The 17,024-nt window shown below is 36.4% G+C and overlaps 1 protein-coding gene across 1 annotated transcript in view; it reads left to right on the top strand.

Annotated features, from left to right (window-relative positions):
* GABBR2 (gamma-aminobutyric acid type B receptor subunit 2) overlaps positions 1–17,024 on the top strand; it is a gene marked incomplete at its 5' end in the record, with an annotated part of 404,913 nt that overhangs the window by 248,071 nt on the left and 139,818 nt on the right. Inside the window, 3 exons of the mRNA XM_081324279.1 lie at positions 9,627–9,707; positions 11,521–11,671; positions 15,186–15,318. Coding sequence (XP_081180405.1) covers positions 9,627–9,707; positions 11,521–11,671; positions 15,186–15,318 — 365 coding nt within the window. The remainder of the gene's footprint in view (positions 1–9,626; positions 9,708–11,520; positions 11,672–15,185; positions 15,319–17,024) is intronic.

Genomic DNA, 17,024 nt, shown 5'->3' with positions numbered 1-17,024 from the left:
TGGGGGGGCCTAGAATGGCCCATATTATACCTTTGCTCCATGAACTGCACTTGCTACCAGTCTGCTTCTGGGTGCAGTTCAAAATGTTGGTTATGAAATTTTAAGCCCTTAATGGCATAGGTCCAGTTTACTTGATGAACTGTCTTGTCCTGCTAGGACAAGCCCACCTCACACTGGCAGAGAGAGAGCTCATTGCAGATCCCGTTGATCAAAGAACTCTTGACTATTGGGATCCAGAAGAAGAGCCTTCACCCTTTGGAGTATTCTACCCTCCAAGATGAGATCTGCCCCCACCCTCCTCCCCTGCCATAAGATCCTGAAGACCTGGCTCTGCTGCTGGGCAGGGGACCCAGTGGGGGAATATCATACTGGAGGTGGCTTCTGGATTGATAGCAAACCCCACTTCCTCCCTCTCTCCCTGATTCCCCACCCACTCATCTTTTATTCTCATGTTGCTATATTCTCATGCCTTTCTTTCTCATTTATTCTATTATTTCATTACTTTACTACTATTATATTTATATTTTTTTCCATTTCTCTGTTTTTGTTGTTGTAAGCCACCCAGAGTAGCCCCACAGTGAGATAGGTGGTGAACAGATTTAACAAGTAAAATAAATAAATTTTGTAAAAAAAATCTTTTAAATTATAGTTCAGTATAAATTTGTGGCAAGTTCTTAAAGAGATGGGAATACCAGACCATCTTATTTGTCTCTTGAGAAACCTATATGTGGGCCAAGAATCAACAGTGAGAACTGGACACGGAACCACTGATTGCTTCAAAATTGGGAAATGAGTCCGGCAAGGCTGTATACTGTCGCCCTGCCTATTTAACTTATATACAGAGCACATCATGAGAAAGGCAGGGCTAGATGAATCAAAAGTTGGAATTAAGATTGCTGGAAGAAATATCAACAACCTAAGATATTCAGATGATACCACTCTAATGGCAAAAAGTGAAGAAGAAGTAAAAAGCCTCTTGTTGCGGGTGAAGAAGGAGAGTGCAAAACTTGGGTTGAAACATTAAACATTTAACATTAAAAAAACCAAGATCATGGCATCCAGCCCTCTCAATTCCTGGCAAATAGATGGGGAAGAAATGGAGGTAGTGACAGATTTTATTTTCCTGGGCTCCAAGATCACTGCAGATGGAGACTGTAGCCAAGAAATTAAAAGACGCTTGCTCCTCGGGAGGAAAGCCATGGCAAATCTAGACAGCATACTAAAAAGCAGAGACATCACCCTGTCAACAAAAGTGCGTATAGTCAAGGCTATGGTCTTGCCAGTTGCAATGTATGGCAGTGAAAGTTGGACCATAAAAAAGGCTGAGCGCCAAGGAATTGAGGCCTTTGAACTCTGGTGCTGGAGAAGACTCCTGCGAGTCCCTTGGACTGCAAGACGATCAAACCGGTCAGTCCTAGAGGAGATCAGCCCTGATTGCTCTTTAGAAAGCCAGATCCTAAAGCTAAAACTCAAATACTTTGGCCACCTAATGAGAAGGAAGGACTCACTGGAGAAGAGCCTAATGCTGTGAAAGAATGAGGTGGCTTGATGGAGTCACTGAAGCAGTAGGCGTGAGTTTAAATGGACTCCAGAAGATGGTAGAAGACAGGAAGGCCTGGAGGAACGTTGTCCATGGGGTCGCGATGGGTCGGACACAACTTCGCAGCTAACAACAACAAATAAATTTTAGAGCATTCATCCACATGTTTTTCCATTGCTCAAGCATTATATTATACCTAAAGTCCCTTGCCCATTGAATCATACAATGTTTCACATATTTTCCAGATTTCAGTTTCAACAACTTGGCAATAACATGTTCAACATCAGTACAAAATACAATTTCAAATTCATTTTACAGATTCAGACCCATAACTTTTTTTGTCTAGCTTAAATCTTGCTTTCAGTTGTAAGTCAGTGACAGACATGTCCTTTTGATTCCAACTGTTGACGAGATTAGTTCACCTTGTTTAAAGGATATTATTTTACCATAAGTCCACCAGCTTGGTCTCACCATCATTTCTTTTCTGAAGAAAGCTTCCTAAAGTGACACACAAAATGATACCTTAGGGGAGAACCTTATTTTATATTTATTCCAAACTCTTAGGATGGCATGTCTAACAAAATGATACTTAAAATCAGCATTTATTTTAACCTTGTCTTACCATAGGTAGGCATGCCATCCAAATCTTAATTCATAGCCCTCCAGTTCAAGTAACCTCTTATTTTTAAATGTCAACCAGACTAAATAACAAGGATCAGAATACAATTTTAAATCTGGTAAACCCAAAGTTCTCTTTTTTTCAGCATCTTGCAACAATTTATATTTAATTCTCATTTTCTTTTCCCTGCCATAAAAGCTTAGAAATATCCTTTTGCCACTGTTTAAATGAAACACCAATCATCAATATCAATAGTGTCTGGAATAAAAACAACATATTTGGTACACCATTCATCTTAATTACAGAAATTATACCCAGGAAGGAAAATTGCAATTGATCAGAGTAAGTCTTTTTTTATATCGTTCCAAACAGCACAAAATTATTTTGAAACAATGTAGAGCTTGTATCAGTCAGTGTCAGCCCAAGGTATTTAACCTTTTTCTTCACCTTAAAACCTGGCTTTTTTGTCAAAGTTTCATAATCTTGAGTAGTCATATTCTTAACCAGCGTTTTTGTTTTCTATTTATTTATTTTGAAACCAGCTAAAGCTCAAATGTATTTAGCTTCTTTATCAGATATTCCATTCCACATTTTGAGTCTTATAGAAATATAATAAATCATTAGCAAAGATTTCATTTTTAATTTTTACACCCATTTTTTCATTATCTCTAATATCTCTGTTCCAGGACTAAAACAACAATGGAGATAAAGGACATCCTTCTCTCGTGCCCTTTTGAATTTCACATTGCTTGGTTAAATCTCCATTAACAATAATATTTGCTTGCTGTGATGTGTAAATCGATTTAACTCCTTGAATAAAATTTTCTCCAAAGTCCGTAACATAAAGACACAGTGCCAGACCATCTTAGTAGATCCTTCACGACGGAGTTCTTAGTGCTTAATTCTCAAGCAATATATACCAGTTCTGCTCCCTCATCCCCATATAGTGGCTAGATGCAGGTTTATTTCAAGCAGATCTCATATTTATGATCAGCAGCCTGAGTGCATGGGAGCTACAAACTAGCTACTCAAGGGCAATGTTGAAGCCACTGAAATAAATTGGAATTGCGCCAGTATGTGGGCCTCCTTCATCTGTATCATCCTATCCAATGCTGTCCACTTTAAACAAGGAATTTCATCTGGACATAGGCAGCTTTATGAAATAAAATATAATTCATTGTATTAGTCCCCTATAACTTACCTGTATTGTATATACAGGTATAACCTCATTGGCATCTGTATTCCTTAACAGGACAACTTTTAAAATTAAATGATGGGAATTATATTTATAAGGATATTCCATCTCTCTCTATGGGGGGGTGAACTATTACCCCCCGTAGATAGGGCTCGCAACTTGGGAGTCCTCCTAGATTCACGGCTCACTCTGGAAGACCACATAGTGGCTGTGACTAGGGGGGCCTTCGCCCAGGTTCGCCTGGTGCACCAGTTGCGGCCCTATCTAGACCGGGATGACTTATGTATGGTCACTCACGTGCTCGTGACCTCTCGTCTAGACTACTGCAACGCTCTCTACATGGGGCTGCCCTTGAGGACCACTCGGAGGCTCCAACTGGTACAGAATGCAGCCGCGAGAGTTGTGTTGGGAGTCTCCCGATACTCCCATGTTACACCTCTGCTCCGTGAGCTGCATTGGTTGCCATTTGTCTTCCGGGTGAGATTCAAGGTACTGGTAATGGTGTTTAAGGCCCTACATGGCATGGGTCCGGAGTACCTTAGGGAACACCTGCTGCCGGCATCAACTTCCCTCCGCCCTGTGCGTTCCCACAGAGAGGGCCTCCTCAGGGTGCCACCAATCAGAGAATGTCAATTGGTGGCCCCCAGGGGGAGGTCCTTCTCTGTGGGCGCCCCGGAGCTATGGAATCGGTTACTGGTTGAGCTCCGGATGGCGCCCGACCTTCGCTCCTTCCGTCGCGATCTAAAGACATTCTTATTTGAACAAGCCAGCCTGGCCTGATGGGGGATGGGGGTGGTGGTTTTTATTGTTATTTTAATATTTGTATTTACTGTTTTTAGTTGGGCATATATTTAATCCCTTTTAACTTTTGTATCTCTGTATTTTTTATGCTTGCCCTGTTCACCGCCCTGAGTCCTCCGGGAGAAGGGCGGTATATAAATAAAATTATTATTATTATTATTATTATTATTATTATTATTATTATTATTATTATTATTATTATTATTATTATTATTATTATTATTAGCCTGAATCATTTAAAAAAAATCTAGTCATAGGAAATAAAATGCTATCTAGAAATTAGATTCTTGTAATTATGACAATACTCTCTATATTTGAGTGGATAACTTTAGGAGAGAGAACTTCCCATTGTGTAGGGGAAATAACACGTGTAATTCTTATAGAAGTGAAACAGTTACTTTTCCCAGAATATAACATGCTATAAATTCCATCATGCTGTGCACCAAAATTAGAAATAATGTTCCGGTTGAAAGTTTCTGTCAGCTCTTGGACAATCATCAAACAGCCTTCCATAATTAAACCTTTTGATCATAAGAATCTTCTGTTTTGAATCTGTCATTTACAATTAATATTTGACGATACCAGGAAATCAACAGTGTCAAAGCTAATGCTGGAGGTAATAGGAAGAATCTTTAATTATAGTTGAAAAGAGTTGGAGTACATTTATTATAATAGTACTATGAAAGTATGAACAAATAATATTAAATCTGTAACATACTTCCCCATTATAATGGAAGTTGTATCTTAAATGTTTATTTTTTTTATTTTAGTGATAAATATTTAATGTTGCTATATTTATACATGTATAAATATAGTTAGCTTATGTCACCTTACATGTATTCATTCAATGACCATTCAAAGTTATGGCAGCACTGTAAAATTGATGTATGACCAGTCCTTGAAACTGTGACCACTGCAGCACCCCCAAAATCATGGGGTGCCCAACTCCACATCACAGGGAGCCAAAATCTATCTACTTGCAACTGTCACTGCCAACTTCCCACAAAGTCTGTCCTGCAGTTGTTTTCCCATCTACACCAGCATTCCATTCACTAAAGGATGCTGGTTTTTTTGGTTAGAAGGAACCTAGGACTCTAATTGATGCATTTTTCATAGCCCCTCCTTTGATCATTTACATGCAGGCATACCTTTACCACCTCCTAATAAGAATCAAATCTGGGTGAAAGCGGCATATTTCCTAGCTTTAGACTGAAATTATACTGTCACCAATGGAATTGCTACTGTATATTTTTAATTGTGCTTGTTTCCATAAGAAGGTGTAAGATATCCTAATCTTAGAGTTGTGACATGATTTTTTTAAATTTTATTTATTCCATTTTTACTTTATTTTTATTTTATTTCTATTACCTATTTTTTCTGAAATATTTAGGTTGCATATGACTGGTCATTGATCATAATTAAATTTGTATACTTAATAACATATATTAATATATACTATATATAATATTAATATAATTTCTTGGTAGCTTGCTTAAAATATTAACCCACAAATTTAGCAATACAAGAAAATGTGTAATTTGTCAGTACATCAGGAAACATACAGCCAAGGAAAAATGCAATTGGGCAGCAGCATGCAACGTTGCTGACAACTCCATTCTAAGATTCCATCCTTCTGGGGCATGTGATTCAAAGCAGAATTATCGTTAAGGTGTTGGGAAAAAAATCATGCTTTTCACACTTGGTTTTCATAATTGACACTTTTATTAGCTTTATCTAGACACTACCTCAACTGAAAAGAGTATTTAGGCTTAATGTGCTTAAAATTTTCTTTTCATTCTTTATTCCTGATATGTCAGTGATACCTTTAATTATTCTTATCACTTGTCTGGCAGATAGGAAGTGCAATCTTACTCATTTTAATCATGCATATTTTTTTCTCTTTTTAATTTTTTTCTTTTAGACAGAATGATTAAAGATACTAATAACTTCTGTTAAACAGTTTCATTATCCTGAAAAACAATTTTCAACTCTGCAAATATCTTGAATATTTTATGCCCTACAGTTGCCTTTTTCTCCATAATCACAGTATATATTTTTGGTTACAAAAAAATGCCACTAAAGCAAATATGCCCTGTATTGTTAAAAAGACCTATCATTATCATCATCATTATCCTTTCAAAAATCAAACTTGGTTAACTATCAGTAATTTTGAAATGAAATTACAACCCCCAAATAATATAGTGATTTCAGCCTATTTGGGGACATAATTTACAGTTTCTAAAGTAAAAAAATAAAATAAAAAACATACTCTTATCCATAAAGCAACCTTTGAGCCTTCAAAACCTGTAAAATGTTTATAGAGAAGAAAAATTTAGATCATTTAATTGCTGGGAAAAAATTCTAATTCAGTAATAGGGGAGAAATGAATCTATTCAGGTACTATTAAAATGGGAATGCTAAGCATGTGAACGTTCCTGATAAACCCCTATTGAATAGCTCAGATAGTATTAGCCATTTTAAGAGAACCATGAATTCACTTCAACCGTCTACAGGAGAAAAACTTTCATTCATATAATTGAACACATTGGTAACCTTACAAGTAGATCATACTGTAAGACAATAGATTACATGTAAGCCAACATACATGCAATTGTTTTGTTTGTTTGTTTGTTCATTAATTCATTCAAAGAGGCCACTTGCTTCTTCAAGACAGTGGTCAATATAAAACTTTAAGCAGGAAACAACAACAACAATGATCATTCACAAATAGAAAATTCTACATCCTTGGGACCCACTCTACCCCAAGGCCTAGGAGACAACCAAATTTTCAATGACTTTTGGAACATCTTCACGATAAGAATCATATGAATCTCTGAGGAGTTGCTTGGAAGATTTACTTCTTAAGTTCTATAAGACATTGTTTAATTAAAGAGAACTGGAACACATTCAGTTTGCCTGATCTTATAGGAGAGGCAGAAACTATGGAAGATAAATGATCCCTCAAATAATAAGGCCCTATGCACCAAATGGCTTTATAAATGATAACTGGCACTTTTGATTGCACCCAGAACCCAACTGGTAACAAGTACACCTCACAGAGCAGTAGTGTCACATGGGTATACAACTATCTACCATTCTGTCACATGCTGGATTACCTCATGTATAACACATTACAGAAGTCCACTCATGAGGTAACAAGGGCATAAGTGGCCGTTTGGAGTGCCTTCCAGTCCAGAAATGAGTAAATTGACACACTAGATGAATCTGTGGAAAGGCCTTGGCCAGTTGTGAATCCAAGAAGGCTCACAGATTGCTCACTCCTCTCTCATGGGAAATGCTACCCTTTCCCAGACTAGAGAAAGACCAGGAAACCCCCCTCTCCATTTCCCCAGCCACTTGATCTTGTTAGGATTGAACCTAAGTCCCACACAACAGCTAGACACTGGGCAAGAATGTAGACAACATCACTTGGATGGTCTTTGATCAAGATGTTCAGTTAGTTATTTTCAGCATACTGTCAATATCCAGCCTGGGAATGAATTAGAAAAGGTCACTGTGATGGATCACCATTGGAAATTGGATGGAACCTTCCTGCTCTGTTTGATATCTTGGTGGAGTTTGCTATCATCAATAATGAGATCCTTCTGGACCATCTGCAGTGATGGAGTTTGGAGACACTGTTCTTTGGAATTTCCACTTCTACCTAATAGGCTGTACAAGTCAGTAGTTATGGGGAAAGAGTAGTTAAGCCCTTAGATGTGCTGCTTAGATGTAATTCTCCCCATTCTTATTTGCCATCTATATGAAACCATTGGAAGAAATCATCTTTTAATTTGGAGTGAGGTATCACTATGGCAATAATGCTTAGTTGAATATTTCCACTCTAGGGCAACCAAGGATGCTGACTTAACTCAATGTCTAGAGGTTGTGAGGGCCTGGGTGGGTCACAAGTTCCTCCTGCAAGGTAGAGGTGATACTCACTAGTGGTACTCATTGCTGAAGTTCAGGTTGAGGCAGTCCCAACTTCAGTATTGCACACCTGGCTATTATGTTCAGGGGCTAATTATGTCAGGGCTGCATTAATAAGTTTATGGGTCTGTTTTTTATGGTATGCTACAGTATTGTTTAAATTTAATGTGTCTCCTTTGCTTGAGTCCAATAAAGGAAGCAGTGTATAAAATCTGGTATGGCCCAGTAGCTCGATTTTTGTGGCATAACCTTGATCCAAGAGAACTCATTGGTATCTTCTGCCATGGTGATTATAAAGGTGGTGAAAATGAAGTTTGTTAACAGAATCTTTAATCTCTAATTTTAATTGTAAAAACTGCTGCATTGACACTAGGGATGGTTAATTATTTTATGGAATTTTTAATGATGTGTTGGTTGTACAGGTTTTATAGGGTTATACTGTAAACTTCCAGGCATTTTTTTAAAAAAATATGTGTGTATATGGCTGTAACTAGATGTGTGCAAATAGTTCAGAGTATTTTAAAGTCAAAACAAAGTGTTCCTCTCTCAATGGAAATGCTCTGATACTGTTCTAGCCTCAGCAGAAGTATTCTCACCTCCAAGTGGGGCTGTTTTGAGGTCAGAACACTTCCAATAAGGTTAAAACAGTTTGAAGCCTTTTCCACACCTGTTTTACAGATCCCTGGAGATCGGGTTGTACAGTGAGAGGCTAGATGTTCACACACGTTCTTTGGCTGTCATATAACTAAAGAAATTAAGCAACATCGTATCCTCTTTATCACCAAGATATGAAATACTCTTAATTATTGAAATACCAGAATAAAAATATTCAGTAAAAATCTTCTGTACAGCACTATAGAGATCCAGGTTTTTATTTTTATTTTATTCATATGTTAATTTACATCCTTTTGCTTTAATTAAGATCTGAAGGTAGTATAGTACATATAGTATTACTTCAAGGTTGGACCGAGAGAATGACTGGCCTAAAATATCTCAGTGAGTTTGCATGACTAAGATACAATCCAACCTTTTAACCAGTACTTCACACCAGTGGTCCAATTGTTCATTTGTTCATTTTGTTCTTGTACTACCCTACCATTGTAGATATCTCTTCCTTTGCTTTTTCAGTTACCTTGAATGCCTCATTTGGAGAACTGGAATGGTTCTCAAAGCTGCTATTTGAAGTTCTGGGCTTAGTGTGATTATGTACTAGGATTTGTTTAGACTCTCTATTTTTCAGATTCCAATCCATATCTCTAAAAATAACAGTATGTCCCTAGAAAATGTATTAATTCATAGTTACAGTAATTTTAGAACATTTGGAACAACGTAAGCTCTGCAATTTTTATTATAGTAACTCTACATTGCAGTTCTAGTATGATGCATATAGTTTCCTAAAGTTCAAGTTCTATTCTCTGAATTATTTCATAGTTTACCTTGTCTATAACAATAACATGGGAAGTAAAATGGTAAATATAGGAGCTGTTAGAAATGAAAATATGAACTGACAGAAACATTTTCAATTGTTTGTTTCTCTACAGACAAAAAGGAAGTAAAGGTGGGAGAATATAATGCTATACTTGATTCACTGGAAATCATCAACAATTCCATCAAATTCCACGGTAAGACAGGAATATAGAAAGGGCACGCGGTTGGTGTATTTCTGTATAAGGCTTAGATCACATGCAATGTAAGACAAATAGAGCAGTGTCAGTAGTGCTTGTGGGAAAAGTCCATTGATCGCCTTAAGAAATCTGCACTGATTAAGAGATCAGTTAAAAATTTATTGACATTAACTTTCTTATACTCTCTGTCCTTGGTGATATGGTTAAATAGGAACTGAGTAAAAAGATGCCCTAAAACCAATAATGTGTCTTTTCTGCCATAATTGCTAAGAGTCCTCACTAACACTGATCCTACCAATCAGCATATGAAAAAGTAGATTAAGAACAATTATTTCCTCTATTAACAATTCAGTTCTTACCCAGAAGTCTAAAGAGATTTTTGTTCGTATCTGGTATATAATTACTATAAAGAGGGAGGAAAGAGAATTTCCATTTGGATAGGAAGCTAAAACTCCTCTTAATATTTTTCAGGCGACTTTTAAATCTTCACATAAAGATTTCTCTCCAGAACCCAGAATAATAATTCTAGTAATTCATGTTAACATTATTTTAAACTTTATGCTTTTAAACTTAATTCCCCATTCCAGGGGAGAAAAAAAAGAGCAGTGGCTTTTTTAAACACACTGCTTCTCTGAAACAGAAAAATGTGGCTATTGATTTACAGGTTATATACGCTTTTTCAGTAATAATGCATGGTAGAATGGCTGAAACCTTACTTCAGCTTATCAAGGTGAATCCACTGATTCTTATGGGATGAATATAAGATTTCATGTAATGACATAAACTCATTACATGACTTCATTAATGAAGATAGATTCAAGATTCAGAAGGATCTTGCTTGACAACTTGAGCATTGGGTCCTAGCCAACAAGATGCAGTTCAGTTGTGAGAAAAATAGCTTACATTTAGGCAGGAAAAACAAAACCTGTACACAGGTACAGAATAGCTCAACTATAGTACCTGTGAGAAGGATCTAGGTGTCCTTCTGGACCACCAGTTAAGTATGAGCCAACAGTGTGCTGCAAGTGCCAAAAAAGGAAATACAGTCCTAGACTGCATTAACAGAGGGATAGTACAAGATCATGAGAAATGATAACACCTCTCTATACTGCACTGGAGAGGCCACACCAGTTCTGATCACCATGATGCTGGTCACCTAGACAGAATGCAGAGAAGAGCAAAAAAAATGTAAGGGGTCTGGTGGCTAAACCATATAGTGAACAGCTAAGGAAACTAGGTATGCTTAGCTAACAAAGGGAAGGCTTAGCCATCTTCCAATACTTGGCGGGTTGTCCTTGGGAAGAGGGGCTTGATTTGTTCTCCAAAGTGCTTGAGGGCAGGACAAGAAGCAATGGGTGGAAGCTCATCAGAGGGAGATCCAACCTGGAAATAAGGAGAAAACAATGGAACAACTCGGCTCCAGAGTCATGGGTGCTTCATCATAGGAGGTTTTCAGGAAAAGATTGGACAACCATTTGTCCAGGATAGAATAAGGACTCCTGCCTGGGGCAAAGGGTTTGACCAGATGGATTGGATTCCAAATCCCCTTCCTGCCCTGTGTTTCTATGAGATGGGTGTATGATCATTAAAGTTCTCCCAAATTTGGCCAGTGCCTAAAAACTTTGCAAACTCCGATTCAGGAATGCTCTGCTCATCAGAGTGCAATATATTGGACTTCTGTAATTTACCTCTGACATTTAATTTCATAGGAGATAAATATGTTGAAAATAAGGTTGAATATACAAAACTGGGATAGCCACAGATTTACTTAATTACTTAATTACTTTTTCTTTTTCCTTTTGCATTGTAGGGAAAGAACCGCCAAAGGATAGAACAATTATCCAAAAGCAACTTCGTAAGATTTCTCTGCCTCTCTACAGTATTCTTTCAGCACTCACTATCTTGGGAATGATCATGGCCAGTGCTTTCTTGTTCTTTAACATCAAAAACAGAAATCAGAAGTAAGTTTGTATTTTAGATCAGATGTGGGAAATGTTGGAGGCTGCACTCCTTTGTGTGCAAATCTGTTTGGGAGGCTCCCACCCACTTCTCCCTATCTAGTTTATTGCAATACTGTATTGTTATATATTTCTATGGAGAGGAGTTCGCTCTTACTGAACTCAAGAGGAGTAAACATATACTGTGTAACACATCTTGTGTGCATCTGATTTCAGTGGATCAAACAAACTTTCCTCCATTAGAACCTATTGTATAGTACTGCTTAATTTTAGCTACATTTTTAAAAATTAATTAATAGACATTTAAAATATTGTAATGGTACGGGGAATTAACTTTCGGAAATGAAGACAAGTGATGCTGCTTAGAAAATAGTCAGATAAGGGAGGGCATAACCTGCAGCTGCATAATGGGAAGAGAAAGAGGCTTAGAAGAGGCAAGTTCTCAAACCGTAAAGGAAATGGTGGGAGATTTGTAGTTTGAGACTTCGATGATTCTGTTAATGTACCCTTGTAATAAAGTAGACTTTATTTATTGGGTTGTATTTCCTGTCTTGTCTACCTGGGAAGGTTGACGCATAAACTTTATGTTGAAACATTTTATTAAATCTTTTCATTCTGTTTGATCAAAATTATTGTTTTCCACTGTGTATTGTTAGCATAATCCCCAGCTAATTAAACCACTGTGTAATATAACAAGTTGTTTAGTATAGGAGTTCAAAGATATTTAATCATAATAATACTAATCTGAATTTAATTATAAAGCAAGTAGATTTCTATATTTCTGTAATTCTGTACAAAAATCTGCTGTGGTGATTAACTTCCTGAAAGTTAATTCTTGACCTGTTTCTAGACAGTTACTTCTATATTTCTGTGCAAATAATACATCTGTCTCTTATAGCTAACATAAGGATAATTTGTAAAAGACATTTAAAGCTATTATTTTTGTCTTAAAGAAGGCAAAAGTGTTAAGCCAGATACTATAAGAATCCATATTTACATCTGTAGAGAACAAGAGAAGTGAGACATCATTCAGTCTAAATTCCTGGCTTCTGTTTTTGCAATTTCCAAATGTGTGTGAAATGCAGGACCACACCTGGAGACAGAATTAATGTTGATGAAAGTGTGGATTTACTTCTTCCTTAATCTTTGGATAAAAGTTGTCTTTGTACTGTCAACATGGCCTTTTAGAAGATAAAAACAAATCTATGTGGAAGAAAATCTTGGAAGAAAATCTCTAGCTTGACTTTTTCTTTCTTTAATCAAAAGGACAATTAGAAATTATAGCTGGCCTTCAAATTTACAAAGAGATAGGAATTTTAATTTCCAGTCATGCAGTCATTTATATGCAGGATTGGGCTAATAACTGCTGTGCCTTTTACCTTTCTTTCTTTATGTGACAGTGCTGAAATACCAGAGGGCTTTATGCTTCAGTGTAAATATCTTCCCTTATTCCCAATGATGGAGTGTCATTAAGCTATCAGAACTTACAATTGAAATAACAATTCTACCTTATGGGAATACACATACATATATATATGTATTACACACACACACACACACACACACACACACACACACACATATTATTTATTTATTTATCATATTTATGTAACCACCCCATCTCACAGAATATGATTCTGGGTGGCATACAATAAAAACACAGAGTAAAAATTGACAAAGCATTATACAATTAAAAATACAAATCCCAATGACGGAGTAGCAGAGAGAGCAATACAGCCATCTCACTAATTCACCTTACCTTGAGATTCCTAAGTTTGATGACAAAACCGTATTTTAAGGGATTTCTGGAAGATTATCAGGGATAGGGCAGAATGATATCCAACAGGGCAGAAGCCATGTTAGAAAAGGCCTGTTTTCTAGATTCTGCCACATGATACTCCTTTGCAGATTGACCCATAACACATCTCTTATGCTAGACCTAATGGGATGAGCAGATGTAATCAGATGGAGATGGTTTCTCAGGTAGCTGGCCCCATGCCATGAAGGGCTTTAAAAGTCAAAAGCAGAGGTACAAATTAACCTGGGAAGCAAATTGGCAACCAATGTAGTCTGCAGCGCACAGGTATAATGTGACCTTCTAGAGGCATACATAATTACCTTCACCACCAGTTCATTTTATACCAGCTGACGCTTCCAAACACTCTTAGGGCATGTGGAGCACATTTCAATAGTCTATGTGGGAGCTGATCAGAGTATGAGTAATTGTGAGGAGAACCTCCCAGTCCAGGAATGAATGCAACTGCCACACAACACAAAACTGTGCAAAGGCTTTTCTACCCATCGCTGCCGTCTGTTCTTTGAACAGGAGCTGGGAGTCCAGGATGAACCCCAGACTGCACACTAGGACTGTTTGATGCAGTGCAACCCCAACTATTACCAAATATAGCATAGTCCCTGATTCAGAGGGCCCCAAACCCAGACCCACTCAGTCTTTCCAGAGATCAGTTGGAATCTATTGAATTCCATCCAGACCTCCAAAACCTCCAAGCCTAGAATAGAGCATTGCTTAATTGATCAAGCACAAAAAATAATTGCATATCATTAGCATACTGATTATACCACATCCCATGGTGGTAGATGAACTCACCCAGTGGCTTCATGTAAAGATTGAAGAGGAGAGGAGAAGTCACCAAAGCCTGCAAAAACCCCCAAAGAAGGGCAGGATCTCTCTTTCCCAATCACTACCAACTGGTATTGACCCTCAAGAAAGGAGGAGAATAAACACAACACAGTGCTGCCCATCCGCCAACCCTTGGATCTGGTCCAGAAGGATACTATGGTCAATAGAATTGAAGTTAAGAGGAAGTCAAATGAGTTGGAAGAACAAAGCATTGAGTCATCATGGTGGCCGCACCTACAAATACAAACGAGATATGAGAAAGATGCTAAAATATATTATGTATATTATTTTGATAACACTGTATGCTCATCCCTTGATCATAACACTTAAATGTACAGTTTACTGAGATTGATAAAGGCTGAAGCTTTTGAACAGCCAGAAATTACCTACTTGTAAGTTAGAAAAGTGGGATATTATACAGTTTTTCTGTGCATTTTCAAGTTTTCCCACAGAACAGGAAACAGTATTTCCTTATATTAACTTATTTCATTTCTTTATTTATCAAATTTATATGTTACCCATCTCATTTTTGGCTCTAAGCTGTTTTAATAAATCTAAATGTATTTAAATTATTTTAAAGTTATTTATTAAATTTATTAGATTTAGAATAATTCCAGTGATGAAGTTAGATATATGCAGTGATATACCTTTATGCTCTGAAGTTGTTGTTTATTGGAGGGTTTTTGTTTTTGGGCTCCTACTGTCCTTCCCTCTGTTAATATTTTGGTTTTTGAAGGAAATATTTCTAGTACAATACTGTTGAAGATGATAGGGAGTTGCAGTCTAAGACATTAAAAGGAGCTAGCTAGGCTGAATAATGATCTACAAAAATCATATTGAATTGATTTATAGCAATTGTCTTTTCTTCTCCCAAAGGCTAATAAAGATGTCTAGTCCTTACATGAACAATCTCATTATTCTTGGGGGAATGCTGTCCTATATGTCTATATTCCTATTTGGGCTTGATGGATCTTTTGTTTCTGAGAAAACATTTGAGACTCTTTGTACCGTAAGTAATTCTGAACCATTTTATATAAAATTCATATTTCTGTAAAAATTTCTATTCTTTTAACTGCAACTACTTATGCATTGGAAGTTTGAAACACTGCAACTTTGATATACTGTAAGACATCCAAATAGTTGGAAAAATACAGAAGACTTTCAGAAAGTAATATATTTTAGTACAATGTTAATAAAAGAAGGTGGAAGCATAAGTGTATACAGTGATTTAATTATCTCAGATTGGCCACTAGTTTGGTCTAGAGCAGGGGTGTCAAACTGACAACCTGCGGGCCCGATGTGTCATGCAGAAGCCCCCCCCCCATTGCCGGCAATGGCAAAACGGTCCCGATACGCTGCGCGATGTCACGTGCTGTCGCAACTTTGACATGTCTGGTCTAGAGCTATGTGCAACAAATCATGATGATGACAAAATAAGAGCTCATGCACAGTGACATCATACAAATGCTATGTATGAATATGTATTCCAATGTCTTTTTTAAAAATCCTTTTTTTAAAGTTGTACAGTACAAAAAGACAATACAAACTGAGATCAGAAAGAAAGAATAGAATAGGAAGAAAAGACATACAAAATGTATAGGAAAAAAGAAAAAAAGAGAAGAAAAAGAAATAAAAAAAGAATATTTAAAGACGTAACTCCTTATCTTCCTTGCAACAATTACAGACAAATTTATATTTCCCCACCTCCTATGAGATTACAAATATAATTTGCTTCTTCACATACCCCCCACCCCATGTAAATCCCAAAACAGTGTCTTTTCTATCCAGATGTCAGCAAAAAAAGTCTCTAAAAGGTGTCCAGACATCTATAGAAATAGTTCTCATTTTAATCCTGATCAAACAAGTCAACGTTATATTCCTTTCTTTTGCTTCTGCCAATTTTAAGCTTTAATTAATCAAGTTGCTGTCATGAGATTGAATCTCCATTCAATTTTTCCTTCCTCAAAAATTTCTTCAAGGCTTGAGAAATTCTTTTTTTGTAAACCCAACAATAAGGCGTTGCCTAGGTCATTTTAAATTTCATGGTTTATCATTTGTAATTCCACTTTGATTATCATCTCTGCTTTATAATCCACAGTTTCTTCATTTTCTTTATTAACATCTACGTTAGCTGGGATTTGTTTCATTTTTTAATCTTGTCTGTCTATAAATTCTTCAGTGTTGTCCTTTTACAACTTTTTACTTCTTTAGAAATTTCTTCAAATAATGTATTTACAGGTACAGAGATTATTATTATCATCTTACATACGTGTGTGTGTGTGTATGTATGTATGTATATATATATATATATATATATATATATATATATATATGTATGTATGTATGTATGTATGTATGTATGTATGTCTCTGCAGTTCTTCAAACAAAATATTAAATGTGTCAAGTGACATACTTGTCTGTCATTTTGTAAATTACACTTTATCTTTTTTTCTCCCTAGAACTTTAGTTCCCTCTAGTGTCACATTTTGTATTCCCGAGATCTCAAATTTCCTTGTTTATATTTTCAACCTTCATCCAATAAACTTTTTTTAGTAGACTAAACAATTCAAGTTCCCACAAAATATTGTTTTGTGTGCTCAGTTTTTCAAAAGTCACAGCAAAAGTTCTAATATTCCAAATTTGTCTACTTCTTTATCTCAATTTAAAACTTGTTTTTAAATTAAATTCTTATTTAGTTTTTTGTCATTTTATTTT

Source organism: Vipera berus (genome assembly GCF_964194415.1).
Source record: "Vipera berus genome assembly, chromosome: 3".
Lineage (NCBI taxonomy): Eukaryota > Metazoa > Chordata > Lepidosauria > Squamata > Viperidae > Vipera > Vipera berus.
The sequence above is the reverse complement of the archived record's forward strand: the minus strand, read 5'-3'. Positions and strand labels throughout refer to the sequence as shown.